Source organism: Suillus paluster (genome assembly GCF_016628075.1).
Source record: "Suillus paluster strain FC165 chromosome Unknown EDB91scaffold_3, whole genome shotgun sequence".
In the NCBI taxonomy this organism is placed as follows: Eukaryota; Fungi; Basidiomycota; class Agaricomycetes; order Boletales; family Suillaceae; genus Suillus; species Suillus paluster.
The window spans coordinates 388,027-415,997 of NW_024537563.1; the positions used below are offsets into that span (position 1 = coordinate 388,027).

The following is a 27,971-nucleotide window of genomic DNA, read 5'->3' on the forward strand; positions in this document are numbered from 1 at the left end:
ACGCTGAAGTGACGAGAGATTGCGGGCGGTCATTGATTGACGGGTAGCGAGAGAGGGCAGCGCCGGGGTGACAGGAAGGTTCGGGAGGTTGGTGTAGACAGCGGTAGGTCGATGTTAAGCGTGGTATTAGGTAGATGAGGACCGCGACTGGTCAGTGGGAGCATGAGGAAGGCTGTGGTTGAGCGTGTGCGGCTGTGCCACGCTAATCAAGGGTGGGGAAGGGTCGAGGTTGGTCCCAGGACAGCGGTCGGTTGCAGTTGCAGGAGTTTACTCCTGGGCATGCGCAGCAGCGAGAGGTTGTGGATGGGTGCGGAGGGCAACGCTAGAGCTGCAGGAAGGTGTTGGAGGTGGCGACTGAGCATGGGGAGCGGTGGGGAGTCCTGGTCAACAGTAGCGGGGACGAGGACTGAGCATATGTGCGGTGGATGGCGCAACTGTGCGTGGGTGGCGTCAGGGTCGCGGCAGGAAGTAGTAAGAGAGAGCGGCTGTCATCATGTCGATGAGGAAAAAAGAAAAACAGAGAAAAATATAATAACAATCCGCCAATGTCCTTGGGGTCGCTAAAGAGACCGGGTGCTCGGACTTTATTGCAGAGGTGGTTGCGGCAACCGAGCAAGCTCGGAGTTTTAACAAGGTGCTCAACATTCCAAAATTTCGCTCATGAGTCAATGGCGGCAGAGGAAGTTGGTAGATATCAGTCGATTAAAGTTTGCGTTACAATTGCTGATCACGAGGTGATGAGTTACTCAATACAATTACACTAAGTATGGTTCACCAGTGGATTGAATGACTTACACGATTTAGGGGTGCGAGAAGGATATACTCATTTCGACCTTGACCTTCATGAATAAGGTCGAGATTGCGGAGGTGAGTAGTATTAGCCACTTAATGGTCCTCAGCCTATGCCTGCGCTGGCATTTTGAACGAGAGTCTAAAGAGGATGAAGTGAGCTGGAGATACTGTGAATATCAATTGAGAACAGCTGCGATATTACAAAACAGGGGACATTATACTTCATCCCCGTTGATCCAGGGATCCCAGGCCCCCAAGGGTATGGTATGTAGAATCGAGGAATGTTTGTAAGTGTTTGTAATTCCTGTTGCAATACACCCTGGCGTGGTTCATATTATGTGGTCACTGCCGTGAAATTGGCTAACCTCTAGAAAGATCCCCTGACAAACATTCCTCGCGAGCGAAATGGAGGAATATTTGTAACTCCCCTTCCATGGAAGTGCCAGCAGTACAGTCACTGCCGAGATATCATGGATCTCTATAAAATTCCTCTCGTACCCCATTGACAAACATTCCTCGCGAGCGAAAACGAGGCATGCTTGCAACTCCTTTTGCAATGGAAGTGCCAGGAGTAGTATAGTCACCGTCGAGACATCATGGATCTCCATACAATTCCTCTCGTACCCCATTGACAAACATTCCCCGCGAGCGGAAGCGAGGAATGTATGTAATTCGGAAGTGCCAGGATGATGCTGTGTGCCAACTTCGTCAGTTGCAATTGAATCGCTTACATGATTCATGCGTGCGTGTGCTGCTCGGCGCAACAGAATGCCGAGCCTGCAACGACGTGCATATAAAAGATGGTACAATCCCAGGTTCGAGGACCAACCCAGTTCTGATTCCCTCTTCTCCCCAACAATAAACACACTACTATCATGCCGATCACGTTCAAGGGTGTTTTCACGAATGTCGCTGTCACTGGTGATGTGTTGACGTGTACCGACGGAGACGAGGTTAAGCTGGCTCCGCGCGGCACCAGGCGACCACGCTCAGACGGTACGCAGCTATTACATCGGAGACATGTTCCGACCCTCGTGCTGACAAGCGATGTTGACAGTGGATTGTGGAATTCGATGGTAAGCCGCAGGCGACGATCAAGAATGAGAGGTTCGGTCGATACTTGGGATGGGACGTGAGTCTGTCTGCGAGCTGAACGGTTCTACTTGATTCGAATCTCACCTCTTTTCCAGAAAAAACACATCGTGACTGCCACCTACACTTCTACACCTGATCTTTGGACGGTCAAAGCGACTCTGGATAACTTGAACTTCAGGTCTGTCTCAGCCTGGGCCCTGTTCGTCGTCCGAATATACCTGCTGACGTGGAATACTACGATTCAGATTCCGAAGCCGTTATCGACGCGGAGGCGTTCACCTTGACGGATCAGAATGGAAAGGTCGCATGACATTTCTTTTGTTGTCCATACTTTTGCTAACATGTGTTGTGCGCTTGCAGGTCATACTCGACAAGAAAGAATCCGAGGAAGGGAAGTGGGTCTTCTCGGAGCCTGCTTAGTTGTTCGTCGGTCAGCTGTTGAAAGGATGTAAGACTACTGTCGTGGAGATTAGGCGTGTATGGCGTACGAGTTTGAAAGTGCGAGCTATGTCTGTTGATGAATGTAACATTCAACTGTGACAATATACTATTGTGCTGCAGCAATTTTGTATGTGTGCACTCTGAGAGACCGCATCAGCATCCATCAGGCCATCGATCGGGTTGTTGCTGGTTGTGGTTCGCGTGTATGAAGTAGACTAATGACTTCTAAGTACGTTGCTTCTACCGCCATGTAGGAAACAATAATGAGGTACCACGGTGCGAGCACTCGATCTATCCCTGGGTGGGACATTAGTGCCATCGTGTCACGTCGTTCTATCGCGACTTCTCTGTTTTGTGATTTGACCGAGAAAACAGTTATTCGTAAGGTAGATGCCATGATAATCCAACGAACGTCACATGACCAGCGTGATGAAATCGTGACTATTCCTCACCTGGGTTACCCAATAAGTTTTAGAGAAACTACCTATTTTGAGGTGAAATGATTTCATATGCACGAGTTCTCATTCCAACTCGTATTGACTTGAATCTGCTTTTGTGCGGCTGCGGACTCCACTTTGCCAGTGTTGTACACACTACGAAATACAATGGTTTCTATTGCAGTGTACTAAATGACGCGTATGAGTGATACGAGGCTGGGCCATGGTTAGCCACTTTCGCTGATTACTGACCATGTCATCGCCCACTTCTTTACCACAGGCTCTCCCGCTGGCCTAAGTCTCATCTCTTGATCTCGGCGCTTAATGGAATCAGCACCAGCGTCTATCGTGCTGAACACTCAGCAATACACACGTGCGACATGCCCTGCACCCTCCCCTCACCCTCTCATCCAATATCAACAGTCCCCATATCCCTACCCTCCGTCTTGTCCCATCACTCATTCTGCCCACCACTCAATCTTCAATGCTCCAACGTGTTACTCGTCATTTGCGTCGTCGCGGCATTGTACCCGGTAGCTCGCATGACCAACATATCAGACTCGAAGGTGGGTTACTTTATATCAACTTGGTATCCATCTTCTGACCTTTCCGCTCTAACAGTCATCAGTGGGAAAAACCTTAAAGTCCCTTCCAAGCGCATACCCGCAGGAATCTACGTGTTCATCACACTCGCGAAGAAGAAACGCTGGAAATCAGCTATTCAAGTCCCATCATCCGATAGTTCTGTAGCGTGGGGCGATACCGTGACCCTGTAAGGCAATCCACGTAGACTTGCGGACGCGATTCGAGAACCTGATGCTCAGTTTCTAGATCACCACATGCATCACCTAAATTACTGGTCGAGATCAGAGCATCCTTTGAGCTCGGTCGAATGCTAGGCAATGGCGAAGTCATTGGAAAACTTAAAATGTCTTGGGATGAGTTGCTCCGTCATGGAAATGAGCCTTTCGGTGAGTGGCCCGCTTCTCATTCACGTATATCTACTGATGTGACGTAGATTTGTCCTTCCCACGCGTTCGGGGTGTCCACCCTTCTCTAACGCTGACGGCCGCCTCTGTGAATGGTTGCGGAAACAACGACGGTGAACTGTTGAGCGTGAGTGGCGCCAGCCTTTGCACTGTCGACTCCTACTGACAGATCGCAAACTGTAGTCCATCGTTGACTGCGAGATCGCTCGAGACACGGATACGGGTCACACAAGATTTGGTGAATACATGACAAGCAAGATGGTCTCTGACCTGAACGATGCCGTGGCACATTTTGAGTTGGTTCTAGAGCGGTGTCCGGTCGGCCACCCTGATCGCGCAGCTGCACTGACCAACCTCGCGTGCGCACGCCTTCAAGGGTACATTCGCAACGATCTTCAAGACATCGACTCCACTACCTGTCTATTCCGCGACATTCTTGCATTGCGTCCGCAGGGCCACCCTGATCATCCATCATCTCTGTACCATCTCCTTAAAGCATTGATCCGGCGCCACAGCAAGGAGCCTGCCGCTGTCGACATCCGCGAATCTGCTCAAATCTCCCTTGAGCTACTACCTCTCTGCCCAGAGGGCACATATCTTCGAACCGTCGTGGCAGGGGCAAGTGGTATGGATTATGTGATCCGCATATGCAATGATCTTCCGATAGACGCATCCGATGAAGGCATCCGCCTTCGACGAATCGTCCTCGAGCTCTGTCCCCAGGGCCATCAACACCGTCCCAGCTCCCTCTATAAGCTTTCATGGGCACTCGGTACACATTTTGGGCAACGTGGGAGCATTGTTGATATAGACGAGAGCATACAACTTGGTCGCGAAGCTGTTTCTCTGTGTCCCGAGGGACATCCTGATCGTGGTGTCTACTTGAATAACTTGGCTTTCTCACTCCGCTCCTACCGCTTTCGTCACCAGGGCAAATCTGATGACCTCAACGAGGCCATCTCTCTGTACGAGGAAGCACTGTGCCTGAGCCCTGTCGGGCATAAATCTCGTGATCCACGATTGGGCAACCTAGGGGGTGCGCTCCTCGACCGTTTCCACCAACGCGGTGAGGTAGAAGACATCAACAGAGCTATCAGCCTCTATCGCGAAGCACTGACATTGCGCCCACCTGGGCATCACAAACGCGACACCACACTTTCCAACCTTGCCGTCGCACTCAAAACCAGACATGGCAAATCACATGCCAACGAGGATCTTAACGAGGCCATCGAGTTGTATCGGGAATCAATTCGGTTGACGCGGCATGACCATCCAGAGCGCCATATAACTCTTTACAATTTGAGCTCAGCACTCTGCTCTCGTTTCACGAGAACTCAGAAGATTGAAGATGTTGAGGAGGCCATTAGGCTCGGCCAAGAATCATTGGCGGCTTTGCCACCACTGCATCCAGATAGGTACCACAGCTACATGTGGCTGCAGGAGGCCTATCTGTCTCGTTACCGGGTGCAATGCAATGTGGCTGATTTGTCACTCGCTGTTGAAAACTTCAGATTGGCGTCAAGGCACCCCACTCAAGGATTCCCAGAACGCATCGAAGAGGCTATTCATTGGGCTCGTCAAGCAGAGATCTATCAACATGGATCTGCCCTCGAAGCATACCGAACATGTTTGGATCTTTTTGACAACCATGTAATAACACGGTCCTCAATTATCTCGCGACGCAATGCGGCAACCGCATTTCGCGGCGCACAATCACTGCCAGTCGATGCAGCTTCATGCGCTGTTCGTCAAAATGATCTGCGACAAGCGGTTGAACTTGAGGAGCGGGGTCGCGGCCAACAATGGTCGCTGGCGTCTCGGCTCAGGACTCCACTGGATGACCTCCAGTCTGCAAGTCAGGCCCTAGCTCACAAACTCTCGGAGCTCAACAAGCGCCTGTCTGATGCTCAGGGTTCTGCAAGCAGCGCAGATCGAGCTGCTGCTGACCGGGCAGCAATAGAGTATAGGAAACTGTCAATGGAATGGGAAGCTACGGTTACGGAGGTTCGCAATCTTCATGGTTTCTCGCGATTCCTCCTCCCTCCATCATATGAAGACTTGCAAGCGGCAGCGCACGACGGCCCAGTCATCATCCTCATTGCTAGCAAATACTCGTGCAATGCGCTCATTGTCCCGACGTCAGGGGTGCCCCATCATGTTCCTTTCCCCTCTCTTACTCTCACAGATCTCGAGAAACTTAAATACGACATTGCGATGGCAATACGACATGCATCACTGATGAGCCCAAGAGAATCGAGGACAGACCTGATAGTACTCTTGCGGAAGATATGGGATGAGATCATGCTACCTATTGTCGACGTACTACTCGGGCGTGATCTCAAAGTAAAGCGCCGCTCTCGAATATGGCTGTGTCCAACTGCAGCCTTCACATCCATTCCTCTCCATGCAGCTCATCCCTCTCGAACGAAAGCAGATGGAAGTGGACGGGAATTACCCCTCGAGGATATTTTCATTTGCTCCTACACGCCCACACTTTCCGCTCTCATCAGATCTCGACAGGCGATGAGGACACGTCCGACGAGTCCATCCTTCGTGGCGATTGGACAAAGTCAACCGGGCGCAGGGCAAGGCACGGCGCTCGCCACTGTCGACAGCGAGCTTGAGCTCGTCCATACACTCGTTCCCCCCAACGTGAATTTTACTATTCTTTCGGGTGACGAAGCCACACAGGCTGGTGCACTCGATGCTTTGCGATGCAACACCTGGGTGCATCTTGCTTGTCATGGAAAGCAGGACCGTAAACAGCCATACAACTCGCGCTTCGCCATGAGAGATAAGCCTCTCACCCTCCTTGACATCATGGAGAACGACACTCCGCAAGCCGAATTCGCATTCTTATCGGCGTGTCATACCGCCGTCGGCGATGAAGAGACGCCTGACGAGGTCATCCACCTCGCAGCTGGCCTACAGTTTTCAGGGTTCAAGAGTGTGATTGGCACGCTGTGGGTGGTTGATGATGAAGTCGCCAAGCACGTTGTGGAAGCATTCTACGAGAATATGTTCAAGGACTTGAAGGATGGTGTCTTGGACTGTACGAAGGCAGCCAAAGCACTCAATTATGCTAAGCGTGGCGTGAAGAAATTGGTGCCGCTCGAGCAGAGAATTGTTTTCATTCATATTGGTGTGTAGTGCTTCGTCTTGTACAGATTTACATGTTGTTGGTCTTCGATTCCCTTTCATCCCTGTCTTTGTTAACGGCATAGGAATTTCCGTGTGCTTTTAGCTGACTTTTCTCGCAATCTCTCTCTACTGTAGAGTCTTTGGTAAATTGATCAGATTCAAAATTATTTGTCTGTCGCGTAGGTTCTCTTACTCGAGTACTTACGTACAACACGACTGTGAATCAGTTTCCTGCGCTACGTAGTACGAGTTGACCTTCCACCCATTCAATCCAAGTCATTCTCCACCTCTTAAAGCCTAAACACACCTGGAGGACGCCGCCTTTTCGATGTCAAATACCGGGCGAAAAAAAAGATGCGCTAGTGATAGGTTGCCCTGACCGAGTGGAGAGTGATGTCCACGCAGACGGAATTGATCGTGTGTCCCTCAATATCCTTCTCTTCGGAGTTGAGATAGACCTCCGATCGTCGAGGTCGAAGCGCTGGAGTACATACAACAGGAACAGGAATCACAGGTGATCTTGAATAAAGCAGAGTGGAGAGTTGACGGTATCGCTCCATGTTACAAATGTGATGACAGTCGGATGGACATGTGTTCAAAGACCAGTGAGGACCAACAGACTGCAGTGGTCACGCTAACTGTGTATTTGGTGTTGTGCACCTGTACGGCGGACGATGCACTGTCACATGTTCGGAAGATCACCTGGAGAGTGTTACACATCTCGCCAGTCTTCTCCTATCGGATGGGCGAAGACTGGCGAGATGATAGGGATGAGGCAGGGGTGCCAACCACTATAGCGATGTCTCCGAACAGCAAGAGTATTTTAGATAGGAAGGGATGGGAAGTGAGGTTGCGAGACGTCAAAACGGGGAAGGTCATAATATTGCAATGATTGTGTGATCGTGAAGCAGGTGGCAAGTGCATCAGCAAAACCACTGAAATGAACGCTTGGCTTAAGCGGGTTACGGACACTTACGAACACTTACGACTTCAGTAGCGCAGCCACATCAGTAAATTCACACATTGCTTATTTCAGCACTTATCACTACTTTTCGTCACTTTTCAACAATGGATCTACTTTTTTCCCTTCAACTAGCCTCCACCTTCAACTTAAGTACACCAAAATGTTTCTTATACATTAGAAATCCGTTTGACAACATGAGAATAAGTATTAGCTGTTGTGGTCCAGCAGAAACACCACAACAGTTGTTAATAAGTTCTTGACATAAATGCGCTCTCTAGTCAGCTACACATGAGAAAACTGTATTCTATCACAATGAAATATGTATTTGACATATTATTAGCAGTTTGAGATACTTGATTTGCTGGTGGTGGCCAGTTTAAGAGAAAAAAGTAGATCCATTGCTGAAAAGTGACAAAAAGTAGTGATAAGTGCTGAAATAAGCAATGTGTGAATTTACTGATGCATCTGATTGGTGGAGAGCTGGGACGCTGATATATTTCATGGAAATCGATTTGATTAGATGTAAATAGGCTAGATTGTACTATCATACTTATCAACACGATCAGATCAGAGCAGACAATCAATTGTACCACAGGTAACATGGCGCAGATAATCAATTGTACTACGGGCAGCAGGTAGGCAGTCTACATTAAACTAGAGTGCATTGTATTGAAGACCTCCTTGTCCGAAAATATATTCAAGTAGTATTCGTCCCAGATCTCCATCGTGTTCGCTGGCAGTTATTGTACGATCCATCTTCAAGCCATACACAGGAATAAGCTCAATGGCACAGGTGACTGACTGTTAGTGGAATTATGCTGCTGGGTCGGAAGACCCGACCTGTTCCATCCTGATGATAGATGCGTTTCATGCGGTACATTCCAACACTCATATCCTCAGTAGGCGTTGCTGTGATCTGAAAGTACTGAACGTATAGAAGGGGAGAGTCTTCAAGATAGTGGGGCAGTGTATGACCTTTCTTTGCAACGGCTTGAAAAATGCAATGGACTTGTGCGATGTAGGTATCTGCACAGGCTTGTAAGCACATGAATGACAATGGCAGTCAGATACTCACCATTGCTGGCAGGCAATTGCATGAGAACTGCATCGCAATTACCCAAAGGGAAGGTGTCCGATGGTGGAAATGCTTGGACAATTTGACTCAGCATCACGACTCGCGACTGGAAGGTAGATAGCAGTTGTAAACGAAACTTGTTCCATGTCCTGACTGAATCTCGTGTACATGTCCAGGCCGTTGTTAGAGTGTTCTGGGACGAATCATTGATATACTGTAGTAATTGACTCAATTCGACGGTTACACGTCACAGTCGGTGGTGTCGGTGTCGAAATTAGGTAGTTGTCACGCATAACATCAGCTTGTGTTGAAACCATTTGACATCACAACAAACATCAAATTTTGCTTCTGTGGCGACCCCAGATTTGCGCTACACGACACTCCGGATTTGCACTGTATCTGTGCGGTGACACACCAAATGTTTCTACTACTTACTACAAAATCTAGCTTTCATCATCATGACATGTCGAAAATTTTCGGCATGTCACACATCACAGGCCTGAGTGTTGGAATGTCGAATTGACCTGGCATGTCACAGTCACACGGGGGTGTCGAATTGAGTCAATTACTACAGTATTCTGCAAGCACCGCACCAAAATCAGGGAGAGAGTAGAGCGATTGCAAATCGGTGATAGAAAGTGACTTGCGATTGGGAGAGATGGTGACGTGAAAAGCAGCATTGGCTTCAACAGACAAGATTCCCTTCAGAAAATGGTTTCGGATGGGACGTGGGCCATGGAAGCGCTTCTGCTCACCGGGGAGCACACGCGCTATCCAGGCCAGGGTAGGATCTGTCTCTGCGACAACACTGTCTTCGGTTGCAATGGCATTCACGAGTGGTGTACCATACGAATGCAAGAGGGTATACAGATTGAAACGATGCATGGTTTCATTGCGATTGAGAATTTGGACAACCTGCAGGGTAAAATTTCTGGCTTGCTGACTAGTCCTTTCGAAAGGAAATTTACAGTGCGTGATCAGGAGCCGTTCACTGACATCTGCTGAGAACTGTATCAAACCACCGAGATCTTTGATAGACTCCACGAAGCTGTGAAACAATTCCATCTTCGGGATGAGGAAGTTGTTGATCGTTCCACTCTTGCCTCTCCAAGCACCAGCATCGAGTATCACTTGCTTCAGCCTATGAAACTCGCCGAGGGAGTGCACCATAGCATCAATGGATGAGTCGGTGTGCATGGGGCTCTGTGCCTGGTAGATGAACTTGGTGAGGAAATGAATAGCATTTACGAAATCGGGGGTTGTATTCACTGCACCAGCAATCATGGCAACGATGGTCCGTTCAATGTTGTGATGTTCCCGGCAAGTCATCTGGCTGATGTGGGAGACACCGGACCCAAAATGACGTGTCCCAACTTGTTTATGATGAGCCTTGTAGTGAGCATCAAGTTCGTCCTCCCCAACAACTTCCTTGCACCATTTTAAAGGATGGTTGCCAAAAAATTTGTGACACGTGTGAAGCAGTTCGCTGGGCAAAAAAGAACTTGGATCTGCATACGGCCAATCTCTCCAATATGGCTGATGAACACCGCTGAGCAGCAATGCTTTGGCTTCACGTTGGAAGAGCGGTACATTCCATGGATCAACGCGTTCGCATAAGTCGTAGATGAGCTTGAGTGTGTGGTCGCCTGTTCGACGGGGGAAAATTTGCGCGCTACCAAAGTCACTTTGGGTAGCCATTGTAAGTGGTGATGCGTTCTTTGAGACACAAGCGATGAGCTGTGCCTCAGGGAGATCGGCTGTATATGCGACGAGTGGAGTGAAGCAGTGCCGAAGATAACCCATGGGATCTGGCATGTATTTGCCGATCCTCATAGCCACCTTGCATTTGGCGAATATCAAATCCATGCACTTGTGGAACAAATGAGTGTGGAGGAGCATCTGAAAATCCGAGTGAATGTCAAACTTTGGAATTGGGATGAATGCAACACAACTCCATGTATGAGCAGTGGCCTTCATTTGCACTTCAGATTGTATATTGCTGATTGTAAGGAACACCGGGTGCATTTCTAATCCACCTGACATCCTGGTTACGGGTGTCTTGTCCAATGCAAGGATAATTGGTATGATGGTTGCACCTTCTGGAAGGTTGTTCTGCAGAGCGCTGAGCAATTCTGCCTTACTACTAACAAAGAGCCATACCTGAATAGCGAATGCCCTGTTGGCAGTAAAGAATTCGCCGTATTTGCGTTCAGAGCCGACCATAACAATGTGAGGATCATACATCATATGGTTGGAAAATATTGGGTTTGTGAAGATATCTTTGATGACTCTGAGGCCATCACACCAGATTAGCTCGATTGGCCTTATGGTTGTGTAGTTGGTAAACTTGAGTGTTGTTGATTGCCACCCTGGGCCACTTGGTAATGCATCGATCCAGCCAAATAGCTGATCTGCACTCTTGAAGGATGGTCTGGGTCTGGATTTAAACTTGTGCAGGGCTCAGGGTCAGTGCAGTCAGAACCAGCAGATACAGATAACACCGCTCACCCAATCTAGCTTCAGAAACTTGTTAATATCAGTTTGCGTCAACCGCTGGATGAGAAATTCTGCTAGTTGCCATTCAGCCTGATCAATGAAAGGGTATGATGGATTTATTGCTCTGCAGGCACTTCTGGTCTGAATCATGATCCTCCATTTCCTGCAAGACATTTCGTCCCCGTCCAAAAAGGTAGCCTGATTTTGAATGGTACTGGCCAGTGACCTCTTCCCGGTTGTTATCGCCTCGTTGGAAAGCTGGAGGGACTGGCAAGCGGTAAGTGGGCTCAGTGGCTCCAACAAGAATGCGCCTGATCATTGAGATGATCTACAACAGCAAGGTTTGATGCAAATCCTAGTCCTGCAATTTGGACATTGTACAGAGGGACCACTAACAAAGTCAGGTCAGTTACTGCTGTACCATTTGATACAACTCACCTGTGATTATGTCATATTTCCAGCCCAGTTGCAGCGCACCCTTCTGCCTGTTCCATTGTGGTGTGTGTGGTTTGTTAGAAAAAAAAATCACTAAGTTCTTCAAACTCCGACATCTCTTGCTGAATACTCACCACCGATAACGACGTCTAGACAGCATTATGATTCCAAGTTCTCTCAATAATGCTCTTTCATCGTCCATATCTGTTACATCAGGGTCCAGTGGTCGAACTTGTGTCGACTCCTTCCAAATTTCTAACCCTTCTAAACCAGTGGAAGAGAAGGTCATGACTTTGACCTCCTGCCTCCTGCCTTTGGAGCCCAAGTCATTTCCCTTTCCACGCTCAGTGACCTCCTCTCCGATTTCAAACCGCTCTGATGCTGAATCACTTATCGGCAGCACTTGCAGTTCCCGGGGCGGAGCACAATCTGCAAACAGAAGCCACCCGTACTCGTGTGTTGGCGCTCCCACCCAGTGGGAGCTGCATTTTGCCCTGAAGGCAATCCAAAGAAACCCTGACATCACCCTTACTGATGCCATAAAGGCAAGCAGGCCTTTTATTTTGTGACTGATAAGTTTTTTAACTGTAGCAGGGGTGAGACATTTTTTTGAGCTGTCTCTCATCTTTGTCAGATGACACCATAGCATTGGCAGCGCATGCCAAACATGCTACACGAGAAAGTCTCTGTCACAAGGTCAAGCAGCTCGGTTGGGAGATCCAGGAGGTACAATATAACAAGCTACTTCTCAAAGTGTTTGAGTGGAAGGAAAAGAAGCGACTGAACATGGCAGAGTCGGATTATCGCCTATTCCAGCAGCTCTTAGTGGGCCACAAACTTCCAGCCCTACAGCAGGATGCTGAATACTTGGAGGAATCACATGATTCTGAGCTCGAATCCCTAGCTACAGCTGACGAGCAGCTCTACCAAATCTCGTCAATCTCACTGCTTGCAAGAAAATACGTCTCCCACAGGCTACCGAACAGTAGTGACACAGAGTATGAGCCTGGTGAGGAGGCTTACAAGGAGGAACAATCTGACAATGGTTCTGTTAATAGTGATTATGGTGATTTGGATGGTAAGAGAATATTCTCTACCCCCTAGAGCACAAAAATAGCTCACAAACCTACCCTTTCAGGTTGATCGTCGCCCACGAGTGTGGTCAGATGCTACCCATACTACTTTCTTGGTACCAATTTAAATACTTCTGCTGGCGCACTGCGACTCATTCCTATCGCAAAACCCTATTCTCATTTGTACATTGTACTATAGTGGTCTGAATAGTAGAAGCATGCATTTCATCAATTATCGATGAGTGACTAAGTCCGTTGCATCTTCTATGATCAAATGACTAACTAGCTATCTTACACCACAACCTCGATGAACAACTCTCTGCCGCGATCAGCAAGATCCACTGCCAGGCGCAAGCCCAGCGCCACAAGAGTAAGTATTGTTTCAAAGTCTTGGCATTCTTTTACTGACCCCATTAAATCTACAGAAGGGTTTCCAGCCAGGCATACATTCAGACCTCAATCCAAGCAGCCAGTCCGTTGTGAATTAACTTGGCTTAGCTGACGACTGCGCAGCAACACCTGCAGAATATCAGGTTCGGATGCATCTTCCCCAGCACCATCCCCAACCCCAGCATCATCAACTGCCACCACCCCAGCATCTAGTATCAGCGCCTCAGCAATATCAAACACTGGCACCTCAACATCAAGCGCCGGCACCTCAACATCAAGCGCCGGCACCTCAATATCAATGCCGGCACCATCAGCAACCCCCACCTCAACCCCAGTACCATCAGCAACTCACGCCTCAACCTCAGTACCATCAGCAACCCCTGCCTCAACCCCCAGTACCATCAGCAACTCCCACCTCAACCCCAGTACCATCAGCAACAACTCCCGCATCAACCCCAGTACCATCAGCAACCCCTGCCTCTGCAATATCATGTGCCGGCGCCCCAGAACTATGGGCAGCCCCAACCTCGGTACCATCAACAACCCGAGCTTCAACAACAGCATACCCTACCTGATCAGTACCATGCTGAACGGAACGAGGATAGAGCAGTGGCAGAGGCATATGCAGGTGCATTTGCACTCCTTCGGAGTGAATCATCGAGGCTGCCGTCACAGTCGGATTCTGTTCAAGATGGCCCTTTGGCCCCATGGGGGGCTGCGCGGCTTGTTGCTCTTGCACCCCTCCACCCGGGAGAGAACATCCATGGGGAGAGAACCCAGGGTGTCATCCGAGTAAGTCATCCCACAAGTGTGTTTGTGATTGAGTACTTACCTATGATATACAGACTCAAAAGCATGCCTTTGACACTGGGAAACGACAACGTAATGTCAGACTCCCCCCCACACCAGAGATACCACTAGCCGTCATACCAGATCCTGCCGCTGCGTCAAATTCATCTGCGTCCATCGCGGACCCACCTGTTTCAAGATGCATCAAGTTCTCAATAACATCAGCGCGAAGGTACAAAGAGGCCACAAAGGACCAGCTTCGCGGCCTTATCCTGAATGTGGACCCCAAAACAGATGGTGCTCCCAATGACGAGCTTCGCAACAAGATGATCAGTACTGCACTGCAAATCGCAAAAACCAAAACTGGTCAAGGTATATTCATTAGATGCTGAATAATCAACACGCTAATGAGTTTTCATAGCGGAAATCGAGGACATCAAGGGGATCAACAACTATATGGTGGCTTCGTTAGCAGATATGCGACGCAGCTTCAAATCTTATGCAATGAACACTGTTCTGGTTGGTTATGGTCTACATCTACCATTATTTTCTGAGGAGGACAAGCTGGCGCACAAACAAGACAGAGTCAAAACTCTACTGAAGGATTTGAAGTACATGCACCAAATTGAACAGGTATGCATCTTCATATCAGTGGGGGTGTTTGGCTTACTTGGCCACAGACCATCAACGGCACAGAGGTTGAATGACTGCTGGAGAACGAAGTCCTCATCAACATGGTTATTGACCTGTTGAAAGGGGGCTTATCGGATGTCATACGTGGTCCACTCGATCATTTGTTTGCAGCATGTGGTGCAACAATTTTTTGCGTGCTACAGGCTCATCAAACCAGTCACTTTGTTGATGTCTCGGTGAACTCTCCTGCCTTTGACGATGCTTACCATGAAATCATAGCTTACATTACTACAACTATCCATGCCTCAGATACCTTGTGTGAAAGGTTTGATGCTGTACAACAGGCAATCCTCAAATGAGTACTTGCAAATTAGTAGCAGTAGATTTGTGTAGCCCTCATAATTGCTGATAATCGAATCAATGTCTGATAATCATTGAATCGGAGATTGATTTGATGCTGATAATGTTGATCTCTTCCTTGCTTCATCGCTTGTTGCAGTCTGATCTCCATTGCTACATTTTTGGTCTAGTTACATACTAAATACAGCCCGTCCAAGACTATACTAAATAAGGATTGTAAAACGATGCTTGAACAACAGGTTTAACTCTAGATGTGCATCCAATGATTCCAATGGTGGGACGGCAAGCTAGTGTGAGATCAAGTCAAGAGCGGAGAAACAGTCCTTGGTCAAATCAAGACTGGGTATTACCCAGGTGTAGGCGGTGATCTATGCTATTCAACAAAATTTACGACAGGTGGATTCATCGAGAGCTGCTCTCCCTAGTCTTGAGCAAGTTGGATGTCGGATAAAAATAAGCTGATTTCCGGGTCAGGATGTTTTGGCTCGATCAGGATATTTGATCAAGAGGCTTTAAACTTGCACTTTATGATTCAGGATATCATACCTCAATGTTGCTGCTTGGGTAAATCTACATCAACAAAAGCTGCACTATCATATAATCACATACCACGACATAAAATCAGTAGAATAGGTACCACACAGTACATATACGCACCAGGTTTGCACACACCCTTAAATTTCAATGCTTGTGAGTGCTTGCATTGATGTTCAGTGGCAGAATGGTATGGCGTGTATGCAATTTTATACTATGCAGGCTATACTGTCATAATGATGCATAAAAACAGGCTAAGTAGCAGATTTTGATGATGCATCAACCATGTTAGTGAGCAGTGGTGCCTGAACCTCATCTGATGATCCCAGTTGGCAAAATGATGCATAGTGATGTATCATTCACTGCAGAAACGACTTTTTAGCAAGACCCTAATTGAAGATAGAAAGCACGTATAATACGACCCTAAACACACGTAGCATGTAATCAGACCAAAATCCGACATGTGCTTGTTCAGTCTGAAGCAACATGAGTAAACAAACACTTTTCCAACTTCGTCAGTACATCTTTTCTGACCTCCATTTGTTCTCTTCAAACGTGTGCCATTCCACCACAAACCAGCCTCGGAAATATCACCTTTTGACGTCTGTATAGGTTGTACTTTAAGCAAGGTAGGTTTTTAAAATTTTCTCTAAGCCCCGTGTTAGTTACTACTAGCGCTATGGCTACCTGCAGTGCAATCAAGCTTGAGCTGCCCGTGGATGTGACAACATTTAAATTCACTTTCAAGTGCAGAACAGCAGGACCCATAGTAAGTCCTTTGTGCTAATAAACTTATGCTAACTAACTTTTTTTGTAGGCTATTGAAATATCTATCCAACAGCCTCTCCAGATGCTACGCCCACAAGCAGGTACTGTCAAGGGCCCTGATGTCAGTGGCACACACACCAAAGTACCAGGAGTATTTACAAATTGGTTGGGCACTGTTGAGGCGGGTCCCCCAGCGGTGGATGATAGTGTCACTGAACCCGAGTCGGAGCTGGGCACTGAAGATTTAGTGAGTCCTCGGCCATCTTCATTTTGAATGTTGTTGAATAGCACATCTTTTAGAAACATACTGCTCAAGCGCTTGTTAGTACTGGGCCAATAGTCGACGATAGCGAAACAGAACCGGAGTCAGACCAGGAGACCAAAGATGAGCCTGCCACACCAGCAGAGTTTTATCACTGGTACAACGAGGTATGTATCGGATTCTTTTCTATGTACTCTCCACTATTTTCTGACTTTGGCCTCAGAAAAAGAAAGCAAAACCTTGATGAATACTAGTAGCATACGATAGACTTTGTTTGTAAAGTAGGAGCGCTTGCGATGCATTCACGTGATCCCACTATATCGCAATGTGCGTGCAAGTTTCCAACTATGTTATCGCCAACATGCCCACCGTCCACTGCCGCTGCAAAACCAACAACTGTCAAGGAGCTCTCATCCCAGCACACACCGCTCGTGCACATGAGCGTGCAGATCTACGTAACTGAACTACTTCTGAACAGGGTAACTTCCAGCGTATCGGTGAATGCGTCATCCTAGGCCCTTGTGAAGATGCTGAACCCATTCTGCGAGGGTTTGCAGTCCCGTTATGTGAACCTCCAACTCCGATATCTCCCAACTTCGAGTTTTACGACTTCCCTCTGGATTTGGATGACATGGTGCTGGACACCAGGTATGAGCCTGAGGACCTTGGCTCTGAGAGACCAGGGGATCCATTGCCCTATTTTGGCCGCAATATTCAGAGTCCTGAGACCTTGCTTGCTGCTATTGACCACTTCAACAGATACAATGCAGCTACAGCTGCCGGCTCGCGTCCTTTGACTCCCCATGATGCCCACAATCTCCCGCAAGATCAAGAAGAGCATGATCTCCAATACCAACTCCAACAGGCCATACAACATGCTGAAGAAAATCCAGATCTCGATCAGGACGTTGATCCTGATACAAATCCTCTCGAAGATGTTGACGAGTACCAGGACATACTAGGCGAGGCTCAACCTGCTGAAGACAATACTGATCCTTTCTTCATTGTAGATGGACTTTGTGCAGAAGACACAACTGATCTCATGCACCTCCCAGGTCACCTTGTCTCGATTTATGCAGTTGTGTCATGGCTCCATTTGCAGTTCCACCTCCCAAAAGTTGCATGCAACACGCTGCTGGCCATATTCGCATGTATTCTACTCACCCTTTCACCCAATATAGAACCTCCATTTGTCACCCTGCAATCCAGCAATCGCGTACTCAGAGTCGACAAACCTATATACACTCTCCCCGTTTGTCCATCATGTCGGGACGTGTTTCCACCTGCATGCTCCCTGCAATCTCATGATCAATGTACCTTGTGCAACGAGGACCTCTTCCTACCTGACAAGACTGCACGCGGCAACCAGCGCTCCCTCAAGTCACCACTAATCAAATACCCTTACCTCCCGCTCTCCGATCAAATCAAGTTGCTACTCAAAGTTCCGGGCCTCGAATCTATTCTTGATGGCTGGCGTTCTAAGCCACGATCTCCAAATCAGTACATCGATATATTCGACAGCAGTGTATGCAAGACTAAACTGAAGGCACCGGACGGTAAACTTTTTTTTTCAAACCTTCCCCATGAAAAAGCTGGTCCTGATGGAGAACTTCGTGTTGGAGTTAATCTCGGTGTCAATTGGTGAGCTTTCAATGTGTTCCTCGTTTTGGTTTGCACTGAATCTCAATCAATAAGGTTCTCATACATACGAAGTAATATAGCGCCGTCACATTCATCATGCCTGACTTCCTTTTCCATCTGCAACCTTCCACCCGAATACCAGTGAGTTCTCAGCAGGATGATTTGATTGTACAACACCATCTAATGATGTCTATAGGTATCACACATCTAATTTGATGTGCACCAGCATTCTTCCTGGCCCCAAGGAGCAAAATCCGGATCAAATCCAGCGGTTTCTCCACCCAATCGTTTCGGACCTCCTTTGATTATGGAAAGACAGCATTAAAGTACCTACTGAATCGTGTCCCCAAGGTATGTCCCCTCCACTCACACATTTTTTGGTCACATCTCATTCACCGACTCGTAGGACAACTCGTACGTGTTGTTTTGGTGGCCGTTGTCTGTGATAAGCCCGCCGCACATAAGATTGGGGGCTTCGCTTCACATTCACATACTCACTTCTGTACCTCATGCTGGATCAACATCGCCAACAAGGACAAACCCTCAGCCATTACTGATGGAGGTAAGTAACTCTCTCGTATTGATTTATGTTAAATAGGTGACCTGCCCAGCATTCAAGGTTCGGACGAACGAAGAGCATCGCGAACTGGGCAAACAATATTGTAATCTCACTACCGCTAGTGCTCGCAAGAATTTCATCAAGGAATTTGCGACCAGATATATGCAACTGTCTAGACTTCCGTACTTCAACATTGTCAAACAGGTAATAATTGACCCTATGCATAACTTGTTCCTCGGTATGTTTATTTTGTCACACCATATACTATACTAACCAGTTTCAAAAAAAACTAGGCCTCGTCAAGACCCACTTCTACAACATATGGGTCCAAAGTAAAATACTTTGACCAACGCATGAACTCCAGACGCTGCACAAAATGCTTGCCAATGTACGTTTTTTCAGTATCTCTACCTATGGATCCTAACTTTAGTCTTAGTTCATTGTTCCTGGATCATGCAGTCGACTGCCCACAGATATTGGGATGCCATCAGGCGGTTCTTTGACCGCGGACCAATAGCTCCTCCTGGCGACTGCTTATGGCCCAATAATTGTAAGTTTATATTATCTATGCGCCAGCGCTGTAGCTAATATACTTCTAGATACCTCAGTTATGGTCTACCTGTCTACCATCTGACAGTGGCGACCAAATTCTGCATCAGCGGGTCGCTATGATACAGAAATTGGAGACCGAAAAGGAAGCAGATGCTACCCGCAAACTCGAAGACAGGACTGCACTTGCGGAGGCCAAAAAACATGGTAAGGAAGCTTTCGAAGCCAAAAAGGCTCGCATAGCCAGAGACAAGGTAGCTGCAGCCGAGGCAAAAAGCCAGGAGAAGATACAACTCGCTGCCATCAAACAGACCGAGAAGGCCCGACTCACTGCCAAGAAAAAGGCTAAGGCTGCTCAGAGAAAGGTATGAGTTCATTATTTATCTGATTTGTTGCTGATTATTCGAAGGGGAAACAGAAAGCCGTCGAGCAAAACGTCGAAGGTCTACCTGAAGGTCAGCCCTGATCCCAGCCACCACTGACATCAAGTGCGACAGCTCGAGAGCCAGACAATGGTGATTCAGAGCTGGCTAACACCAAATTCTCCCTTCACCCCGACGATCCCAGCTAACTTCTTGAAGTTGTGCACCGCCCTTCGAATATTAATTAAACATCAACTTTGTGATCAAGAACTTGACCACAGCAGACCGCCTCCTTCATGAATATTGTTCAGAGCTCATCCACGTAAGTCTCTCTACTTTTATCTCAAAGTCTCAACTAATGTCTCTTATTTTAAAGTTGTATGGATCCATGGTGATTAAACCTAATCACCACTATGCTACACATGTTGTCGAATGCACTCGCAATTTTGGCCCACTTCACGATTTTTGGACCTTCCTATTCAAACATGCTGAACAAAGTCCTCAAATCATTCAAGACCAATAATCATGCAAATGGCGAGTTGGAGACAGCATTCTTCACCGAGTTTCAGAGGACATGTCACATAGGACGGATGGTAAGGGTTTATTTTGCTAACTATACTCCTAACCGATTTTTCACTAACCCTAACTAACTATACTCCTAGACTTTTTCTTTACTCAATCACGGCAAGACATCACTTCCGTGCACGGTTGCAGAAATCATGCTGAAAGCCTTGAATGAAGAACGAGGTACAGTCGCTGGATTGACGGCGCTATCCAAAGACCTCAATGATGTAAATGCTGATGGTGAGTCTCATTTTCCTCGTGTATCGTTCAGAACTTATGAACGATATCAGCCAGTCAATCCTATGCCTTGAGTCCCCGCCATCAGAAGACATCAATGACGACAGATACTTATCAACTTCTCACTCAAACACTCTGCTTCCGATACCCTCTGGCACCAGTTCACTGCCTCTGTGATCGCCCTGTTGTCCCTCACAGCTTCCCGCTTGATTGCACTGCTATTTTTTTCAACTATGTGGTCATCAAGGGGAAACGTTACTACGCCTCTCGTACTGTCGGATCAAACCGTTCTTCCTTTGTTCATGTTGTTATCCCTGCTGACAATCCTATTCATCTATACGGCGAGGTCTTAGAAATTTTCCAGGTCGATCAGTCTTGGCGTAGACATGTGCAATCACTCTGGTTTGTGCGCGTTCGTTGGTTCAAACCATGGCAGGGTGATGCGGGAGTGGTATGGGATAAATTGTGAGTGTACCATTTACATCTATTCATTACGAGTTAACTAACACTACACTATTTTCAGCGCCGAGTCCGTAAGCGTGCGGCTGTGGACACTTGGAGAGTACCTAGAAGACGAAGTTCAGTTACCCTGGCTCATTGATCCTGACTGGATTAATGGTCAGTTAGTGATGACTACTGTGTCCGTCGGTGTTGAAAAGATGAAGGTATGGGCAACTATTAATCTTGCCAAGGTATGTCAAATGCTTTTTCAACAAGATAAATTGATCAGGTGATGTTTATACACAGTAAAATGACTTATGCTACCAACAACGACTCGCTCAAACTGCCGTCTCATCAGCGTCCATCTCTCCATCCATCTCTTTCTCGTGCCACCTCTGAAGTTCTTGCAAGTATTCCTCGTTCTCCTTTATCAACGCACCCTGGGCCGTTTTCTCATGAAAGCCCATCAGCCATTCAGTACCATCAAGGAATTTATCGTCAGCGTGGTCACAAGCCCAGACTGCAGATACCATAGATTTGAAGGGTACATTTTTCTTGTGTGACTTTGGCTTGTTGTCATTCATCTTTGCTGGCGCTAGGTCAAAGACCTTCTTGCGGTGCTTCTGCGTGTTGTTTGTTCTGCGACACTTGGTAGCTGGTGGTCGAGTGGTGTCATCTGCTGCGTCCATATCAGGCTCGTTGTGCTCCTCATTCTTCTGCATATTGCGCAAAGACAACCAGCGCAGGAAGGCCACATACTGTATATTTAGGTGAGCGCGTGTTTTTATTAGCAGATATACCATGATGCTGACTTACATCAACAGAATGCCATTTCGAACCTTCAACATAAAACGCCAACTTCACAAGCTTCACTCTCTCCCACCTGGATAGCGTGTCTGCTGAAAGGTCCTCCTCAGAATCATAGGAAAGGATGTCGGAGGCAAAGTCAGTATCTATCATCGCAACGGCCCCTTTGTTCCCTGATTGAGTCTCATAGGCCGATGCAGCTTGACGGCATGATTTTGTGACCTAAGATCATGTAAGTGACTGACATCTGATCATTAAATGAGACACTCACTGCTTGACGACGCGAACACTGTCGCAGTCTATCTTTTCATTCCAGAGCTTTGGCCACCTTATCATCATTGACCTGGTCACTTGCTTGCTTGTGAATGTTTCGAAAGTACATCTTCACGCACTCAGTGATGATAGCGTGGTCGTAGTCTTCATCAGCGATCTCATGCTTGTGTCATGAATGTTACCAACTGCATCTAAATTTCGATTATCAAACCCTAAGTCACCTTATCCGATAAGATTAGATTAGATAGATCCCTGATAAGATAAGATGGATAACCGATTAACGATCACTATCTTTACATCACATCTATACTACATCGACGTCATCCATCTATATCCGTCTTAGAAGTCCTACGATTAGGCAACGGGTTATATCATAAGCATCTACAAGCCTCTATGATCAAACCATAACCGAGAGTCCCTTACAAGTTATCTCTCAAAGAAGTCATCATCCCTTCATATTGCACACCTTCACTTCTCATGACATGTTAAGAGTTACCTCTGTCATTTCACCGAACCCCTTAGAACCTGTTGCACAGTCACAGCTAAACCCTGAACCCCTATCACAGAAGCATTGCTCATAGAGAAGCATGTTCATTACCGAAGACCCTGGAGAACCCCTAGATCCGATCGTACCCGATACATCTCCAGATCCTATCTAGATCTCAGATCTAGATCCCCAGATTCCATCTCTTATCGAGATCCTTAATTACCGCTCGAGACTTCTTGTCACAGAACTCTCTCACACCCTTCTTAATCTCCGCTCACCCTGAATAGAAGCAGTCCCTGAGAACCCTGCTTAATCACCGATACCCTTGACTCCTATGAACCCTCTACCCTTTCTTCCTTGTAGTTGATTGGTTGATAAGACGCCCTATACCCTAGGTGCAATGTTATGACCGTATATAGTTATATCACAACCTTTCATACTCAGCTATCTCCGCTTAGAGAGTAGTATATAGTTTAGGTCGTAGTCAGTAGTACTCCTTAGACTTAACCTCCTCGTTTCTACGTTATCGTAGGGCCTAGACGTTCCCTCTCAAATCCATCTTGCTTTATCCTCTTTGACTGAGTCCTGTGGTGTGATCTAGACTCCAGACACCTACTAGTTAGGTTAAGGGACGCTGGTCATAACAGCTTGGCGTTAGGATTCTCACGGCATGCCTTAACAACAATGTGAGTCTCATCGGTATCCATCAAATTGAATATTTCGTACCTTCTCATTTTCCCATACCAGGTTAACTATCTCATTGATGTACAGCGCGTTGACATCGTCATCAACATTACCAAGCCAGTTTGGGTGCCATATTATCTTGGTTGATACCATCTCGTGAGGTTCTCCATTGCCCAAAGGTTTGACAGCTCCCAACAGCTTTATGCACTTTGATTTGCTGAGGCATGGATCAATATTACAGAGTTCGAAAAAGTAAGGGTGGATTATTGGCTGCGCATGCATAGTAAGTCTATTGATCACTGTATAGTCTGATTGACAAGCATACTTTCAAGGCTGCATGCGAGTTTGATACATTTCTATTGCCGACTTTTTTCTTGTTTCTGTTGGTCTTCAAGAACTCCTCGATGGCTTCTTCATATACCTGAATGCGTGCCTTCAGTGAGTCGTTCGATTGTCGAAGCTCGTTATTGGAAAACAGCAGGTTCTGAGTGACATCCTTCAGGTTTTGCACTTCGGATACAAGACGGGCTACAGTTGAATTCAAGGACGAGTAATCTATGGGGGTATCAAGATTGTTATGAGGTGTGCTGCTATGATGTCCCATTTGACGCTGATGCATTGAATAGAACGGCTGGTTGCTGTAGTTCTGGGGCTGATTATAGCCATCCATCCCGCCATGCTGCATCACCGGACCCACAGACTGTCCTCAAGACGATGTCTGGCTTCCAGAGAATGGTGTCAGAGTCTGACCTAGGTGCGGTGTAGCCATCTGTGGAGTTGCTGGAGCTCGGTAGGGATACAGCGGTATCATCCCCATCTCGAGTGAACTCGAATGCGAAGGGCCCGGGTTTTGGTGGACATCCTGCTGGTGATGCTGAAAGGATCCAGGCGCAGGCTATATGTTCGCAAGTAAGTTTTTATCGAGTTGTGTTACTATTGGACTAATTACTGTTTGTGTAACAGGTCCATCCTGTTGTCCCCCCATCCCAGCACTAAAAAATTTGTCACGCCAGGGCAAGCTGTGGTTTGAAAGGCCGAGGGAGGAACCCCCAGGATTGAACTGGTGACTGTAAGGCTCTGGCTCAGTTCCATGGCGTGTTGCTGGACTAAATTGGTTTGGCAGGTCATTGGGAGCCCTACTAGGCTGTCGCTGTCCTTGACCAGGATACATGGCGTTACTAGTGGGCAGCATCGAGCTGTGGGGAGGAAGCAAGAGAAAATCTGGAGCTGCATGGAGGATCCCTAGGAAGCACAAGTAGCACATGCACGATAGTATTAATCAGATAATAATCAGACTTGTTTCCTATTCTAATCAGAAGTAAACTCGATGTGCAAATCCCTAAATTCTGATGCCGGATTAGACTGTATTGCGCTTATGGAGAGCCCGCAAATCCATTGTTTCCGGTGTTGAATTTGTGTGCCGCAAATGTACCTTTCCTGACCCTAACATCTGGAGAAACATCTATTTTCATACATCGTGTTACTATCCTATTATAGGTTCTATTCCTTCTCTAATCTGGCCTGATTATTTTCTCGTTTCTGCAGTGATTGATGCATCATCATGTCAGGCCTCCCCACATTATTCCCACACCTCACACCTCCGCATTTTTCAGCCACATGGTGTGGGAATTACCCCACAACACCTCAAACATCACCCAATTTGATATACCCCACAATTATAATTATTCTCACACCCTCCCCACCTCACTGCAGCTTCACCAGCACACTACAATAGGTCCCTGTTCATATATAGGTAGTAGTTTAGTATATATATGTATAATATAATATAATAGACCGCTTTTTTTGTTTATTTGTGTGACAGCTCCCCCTCCAGGCCCCTTTCAAAATAGGGTAGGGTACAGAACACTTTCGCATATTTGCCCCTTTGGTAGGGAAGTGTCCCAGGGCATTCAGAACATGTTTATGAGTATATATGAAGAGATTCCCATCCTTATTTGACCCCCTGAAGCGTCCTACATCAATAGATATGGTATATATGCAGGAAATCACAAAATATGTTCTCATTTGATTATTTCTAGGTGGACAGACTCATAAAAATGATTCCCAGCATCTATTTAACAATGGGAACAATGTATAAAGAGCCCAGGACCATAGGAGAATGCCATGTTGCACAGTGTACCCCCCTCTTCTGGTGGTTTACCCCCTGTGAAAGATTTTCCTGCAGGACCGGACCTCAAGGAGGGTGAGGGGCCTATTCCTATGCATATTTAGAGTATATCTATCATATAGCTAGCCCATGATACATGCAGGATGCTTCTACAGGAACAAAATAATAGAAAATCGCATTTTTGATGTTTTTGATGTTTTTCAGTATTTCACCCTTGCCCACATGGCACACCAAGCTCATATATCATTAGTGGTACACACATATATATGTCCTGTGCTAAGGATCAACTAGATATAGGGCGGAAATTTGAGATCTGATGTAAAGGGGGTATCCCTACTGATCAGGAGCCTGCATGGTACTCAAGACTGTGATAAGTGATCAGAGACCTATGATACCTTTCCTATATGTCCCTGATGATAGCCCTAAAACCTTAGAGAGATCCATGAAGAATTGACTAAATGACAGGTAAAATGACATATGTGTGAAAAGTGACAATTGACATCTTTTCACACAAAGTCACATTTATATTTGATACAGGTTGAAGGTATCATTAAAAATATGTAGGATATATGGTAAACTACCTAAGTAACCTATACTACCTAATGCCCTGAGGATAGAGGGTGGGTTGAAGAGATGTAGTGTAAATATGAGTTGACCCAGCATTAAAGTCCTACCACTGCTCAACTGACCATTTTCGATGTTTTGGGCCTTTGAAGTTTCCCACACTCAATTTCTTATCTATTTCACTTCCTCAGCACTCAATTCTTGTTATATTGTGCTATAAATTTGTATATATGATACTGAATATATTTGAAATGTACTCCAGATTTCTGATTATCAAAATTCGATGTTTTGAAGGTATGGTCCCCTTATCAGTAGAAATAGCAAGTATATACACTACCTCAACACTCCAGCCTGTTTTGAGCTGACCCTTAGTACAAGACACATATATGCATGTACCACTGATGATATATGAGCTGGGTGGGCCATGTGGGCAAGGATGAAATACTGAAAAACATCAAAAACATCAAAAATGCGATTTTCTATTATTTTGTTCCTGTAGAAGCATCCTGCATGTATCATGGGCTAGCTATATGATAGATATACTCTAAATATGCATAGGAATAGGCCCCTCACCCTCCTTGAGGTCCGGTCCTGCAGGAAAATCTTTCACAGGGGGTAAACCACCAGAAGAGGGGGGTACACTGTGCAACATGGCATTCTCCTATGGTCCTGGGCTCTTTATACATTGTTCCCATTGTTAAATAGATGCTGGGAATCATTTTTATGAGTCTGTCCACCTAGAAATAATCAAATGAGAACATATTTTGTGATTTCCTGCATATATACCATATCTATTGATGTAGGACGCTTCAGGGGGTCAAATAAGGATGGGAATCTCTTCATATATACTCATAAACATGTTCTGAATGCCCTGGGACACTTCCCTACCAAAGGGGCAAATATGCGAAAGTGTTCTGTACCCTACCCTATTTTGAAAGGGGCCTGGAGGGGGAGCTGTCACACAAATAAACAAAAAAAGCGGTCTATTATATTATATTATACATATATATACTAAACTACTACCTATATATGAACAGGGACCTATTGTAGTGTGCTGGTGAAGCTGCAGTGAGGTGGGGAGGGTGTGAGAATAATTATAATTGTGGGGTATACCAAATTGGGTGATGTTTGAGGTGTTGTGGGGTAATTCCCACACCATGTGGCTGAAAAATGCGGAGGTATGGTGTGTGGGAATAGGCCTGACATGAGGGGGTGACCAAAATGAGTGAATTTCCGCTTTTGGAAGCCAAAATTGCGGTCATCACATGACCAAGCTATACACTATAGGTCTGCTACTTAGCATGTTCTAATGCATCAAAAATCAGGCTAAGAAGCATAGATGATGCATCACCTGTGACTTGTAGTTAGCAGGCTTGATGCATCATAGCTACAGGGACTGGTGGTTTCTCTGTGTGCCGAGGGACATCCTGATCGTGATGTCTACTTGAATAACTTGGCTGTCTCACTCCAAAACTACCACTTCAGTCACCATGGAAAATCTGATGACCTTGACGAGGCCGTCTCTCTGTACAAAGAAGCACTGTGCCTGAGCCCTGTTGGGCACAAATCTCGTGATCTACAATTAGACAACCTAGGGGGCGCCCTCCTCGACGGTCTCAACCAACGCGGTGAGGTAGAAGACATCAACAGAGCTACCAGCCTCCGTCGCGAGGCACTGACATTGCGCCCACTTGGGCATCAAGAACGTGATACCACACTTTCCTAGCGAAGGACCAGGTGAACATGACGCCCCACCACAATAAAACATATGTTTTGAATCTCCTCCAAATATCACGCAATGTCGTTGGAAACACCTTGAAATTTCATTCTCAATGAAGTACATGAACTCGTACAGCGAGGATGTATCACCTTGTAGTACTGTATTCGTGCGTCAGTCCCATGCGAACCCCCACCCACTCCTAATCCTTGTGCTTCTGCATGAAACACGATGGAGATGAAAGTCTATGAGTGCGTCGAAGACCTAGGTTTAGCTCCGTCTTC

General features: G+C 46.6%; 8 protein-coding genes across 8 annotated transcripts; 5 read left to right on the forward strand and 3 right to left on the reverse strand.

The window, feature by feature from the left end:
* Positions 1–711: 711 nt before the first annotated feature.
* On the reverse strand, positions 712–1,738 carry EDB91DRAFT_410293 (uncharacterized protein). Its single transcript, XM_041327167.1, has 3 exons — positions 1,158–1,738; positions 796–1,111; positions 712–723 (listed from the first exon to the last, which is right to left on the reverse strand). Exons 1-2 carry the CDS (start codon positions 1,530–1,532, stop codon positions 932–934), a joined length of 555 nt encoding a protein of 184 aa, XP_041182986.1. The 5' UTR covers positions 1,533–1,738; the 3' UTR covers positions 712–723; positions 796–931.
* A 1,743-nt stretch (positions 1,739–3,481) lies between these two features.
* On the forward strand, positions 3,482–7,191 carry EDB91DRAFT_410954 (CHAT domain-containing protein). Its single transcript, XM_041327172.1, has 4 exons — positions 3,482–3,537; positions 3,590–3,736; positions 3,784–3,881; positions 3,938–7,191. Exons 2-4 carry the CDS (start codon positions 3,658–3,660, stop codon positions 6,902–6,904), a joined length of 3,144 nt encoding a protein of 1,047 aa, XP_041182987.1. The 5' UTR covers positions 3,482–3,537; positions 3,590–3,657; the 3' UTR covers positions 6,905–7,191.
* Positions 7,192–8,640: 1,449 nt separating this feature from the next.
* Positions 8,641–11,749, reverse strand: EDB91DRAFT_1234095 (uncharacterized protein; the record flags this gene model as incomplete). Its single annotated transcript, XM_041321167.1, has 6 exons — positions 8,641–8,885; positions 8,935–9,087; positions 9,528–11,046; positions 11,083–11,382; positions 11,443–11,520; positions 11,603–11,749. The coding sequence occupies 6 exons, from the start codon at positions 11,747–11,749 to the stop codon at positions 8,641–8,643; spliced, it is 2,442 nt and encodes an 813-aa protein (XP_041182988.1).
* Positions 11,750–12,651: 902 nt separating this feature from the next.
* Positions 12,652–15,109, forward strand: EDB91DRAFT_1077382 (uncharacterized protein; the record flags this gene model as incomplete). The annotated part of the gene is made up of 7 exons (XM_041314929.1): positions 12,652–12,943; positions 13,225–13,308; positions 13,376–13,410; positions 13,542–14,120; positions 14,174–14,489; positions 14,539–14,750; positions 14,954–15,109. 7 exons carry the CDS (start codon positions 12,652–12,654, stop codon positions 15,107–15,109), a joined length of 1,674 nt encoding a protein of 557 aa, XP_041182989.1.
* Positions 15,110–18,530: 3,421 nt separating this feature from the next.
* Positions 18,531–19,147, forward strand: EDB91DRAFT_1234096 (uncharacterized protein; the record flags this gene model as incomplete). Its single annotated transcript, XM_041321168.1, has 4 exons — positions 18,531–18,586; positions 18,635–18,666; positions 18,722–18,877; positions 18,927–19,147. 4 exons carry the CDS (start codon positions 18,531–18,533, stop codon positions 19,145–19,147), a joined length of 465 nt encoding a protein of 154 aa, XP_041182990.1.
* A 1,051-nt stretch (positions 19,148–20,198) lies between these two features.
* Positions 20,199–21,268, forward strand: EDB91DRAFT_1242637 (uncharacterized protein; the record flags this gene model as incomplete). The annotated part of the gene is made up of 5 exons (XM_041322212.1): positions 20,199–20,378; positions 20,448–20,589; positions 20,640–21,051; positions 21,110–21,204; positions 21,252–21,268. The coding sequence occupies 5 exons, from the start codon at positions 20,199–20,201 to the stop codon at positions 21,266–21,268; spliced, it is 846 nt and encodes a 281-aa protein (XP_041182991.1).
* Positions 21,269–21,365: 97 nt separating this feature from the next.
* EDB91DRAFT_1242638 (uncharacterized protein) lies at positions 21,366–23,963 on the reverse strand (the record flags this gene model as incomplete). The annotated part of the gene is made up of 4 exons (XM_041322213.1): positions 21,366–21,785; positions 21,844–22,056; positions 23,321–23,548; positions 23,604–23,963. 4 exons carry the CDS (start codon positions 23,961–23,963, stop codon positions 21,366–21,368), a joined length of 1,221 nt encoding a protein of 406 aa, XP_041182992.1.
* Positions 23,964–27,094: 3,131 nt separating this feature from the next.
* Positions 27,095–27,696, forward strand: EDB91DRAFT_1077387 (uncharacterized protein; the record flags this gene model as incomplete). Its single annotated transcript, XM_041314930.1, has 2 exons — positions 27,095–27,148; positions 27,364–27,696. The coding sequence occupies 2 exons, from the start codon at positions 27,095–27,097 to the stop codon at positions 27,694–27,696; spliced, it is 387 nt and encodes a 128-aa protein (XP_041182993.1).
* Between the last annotated feature and the right edge of the window lie 275 nt (positions 27,697–27,971).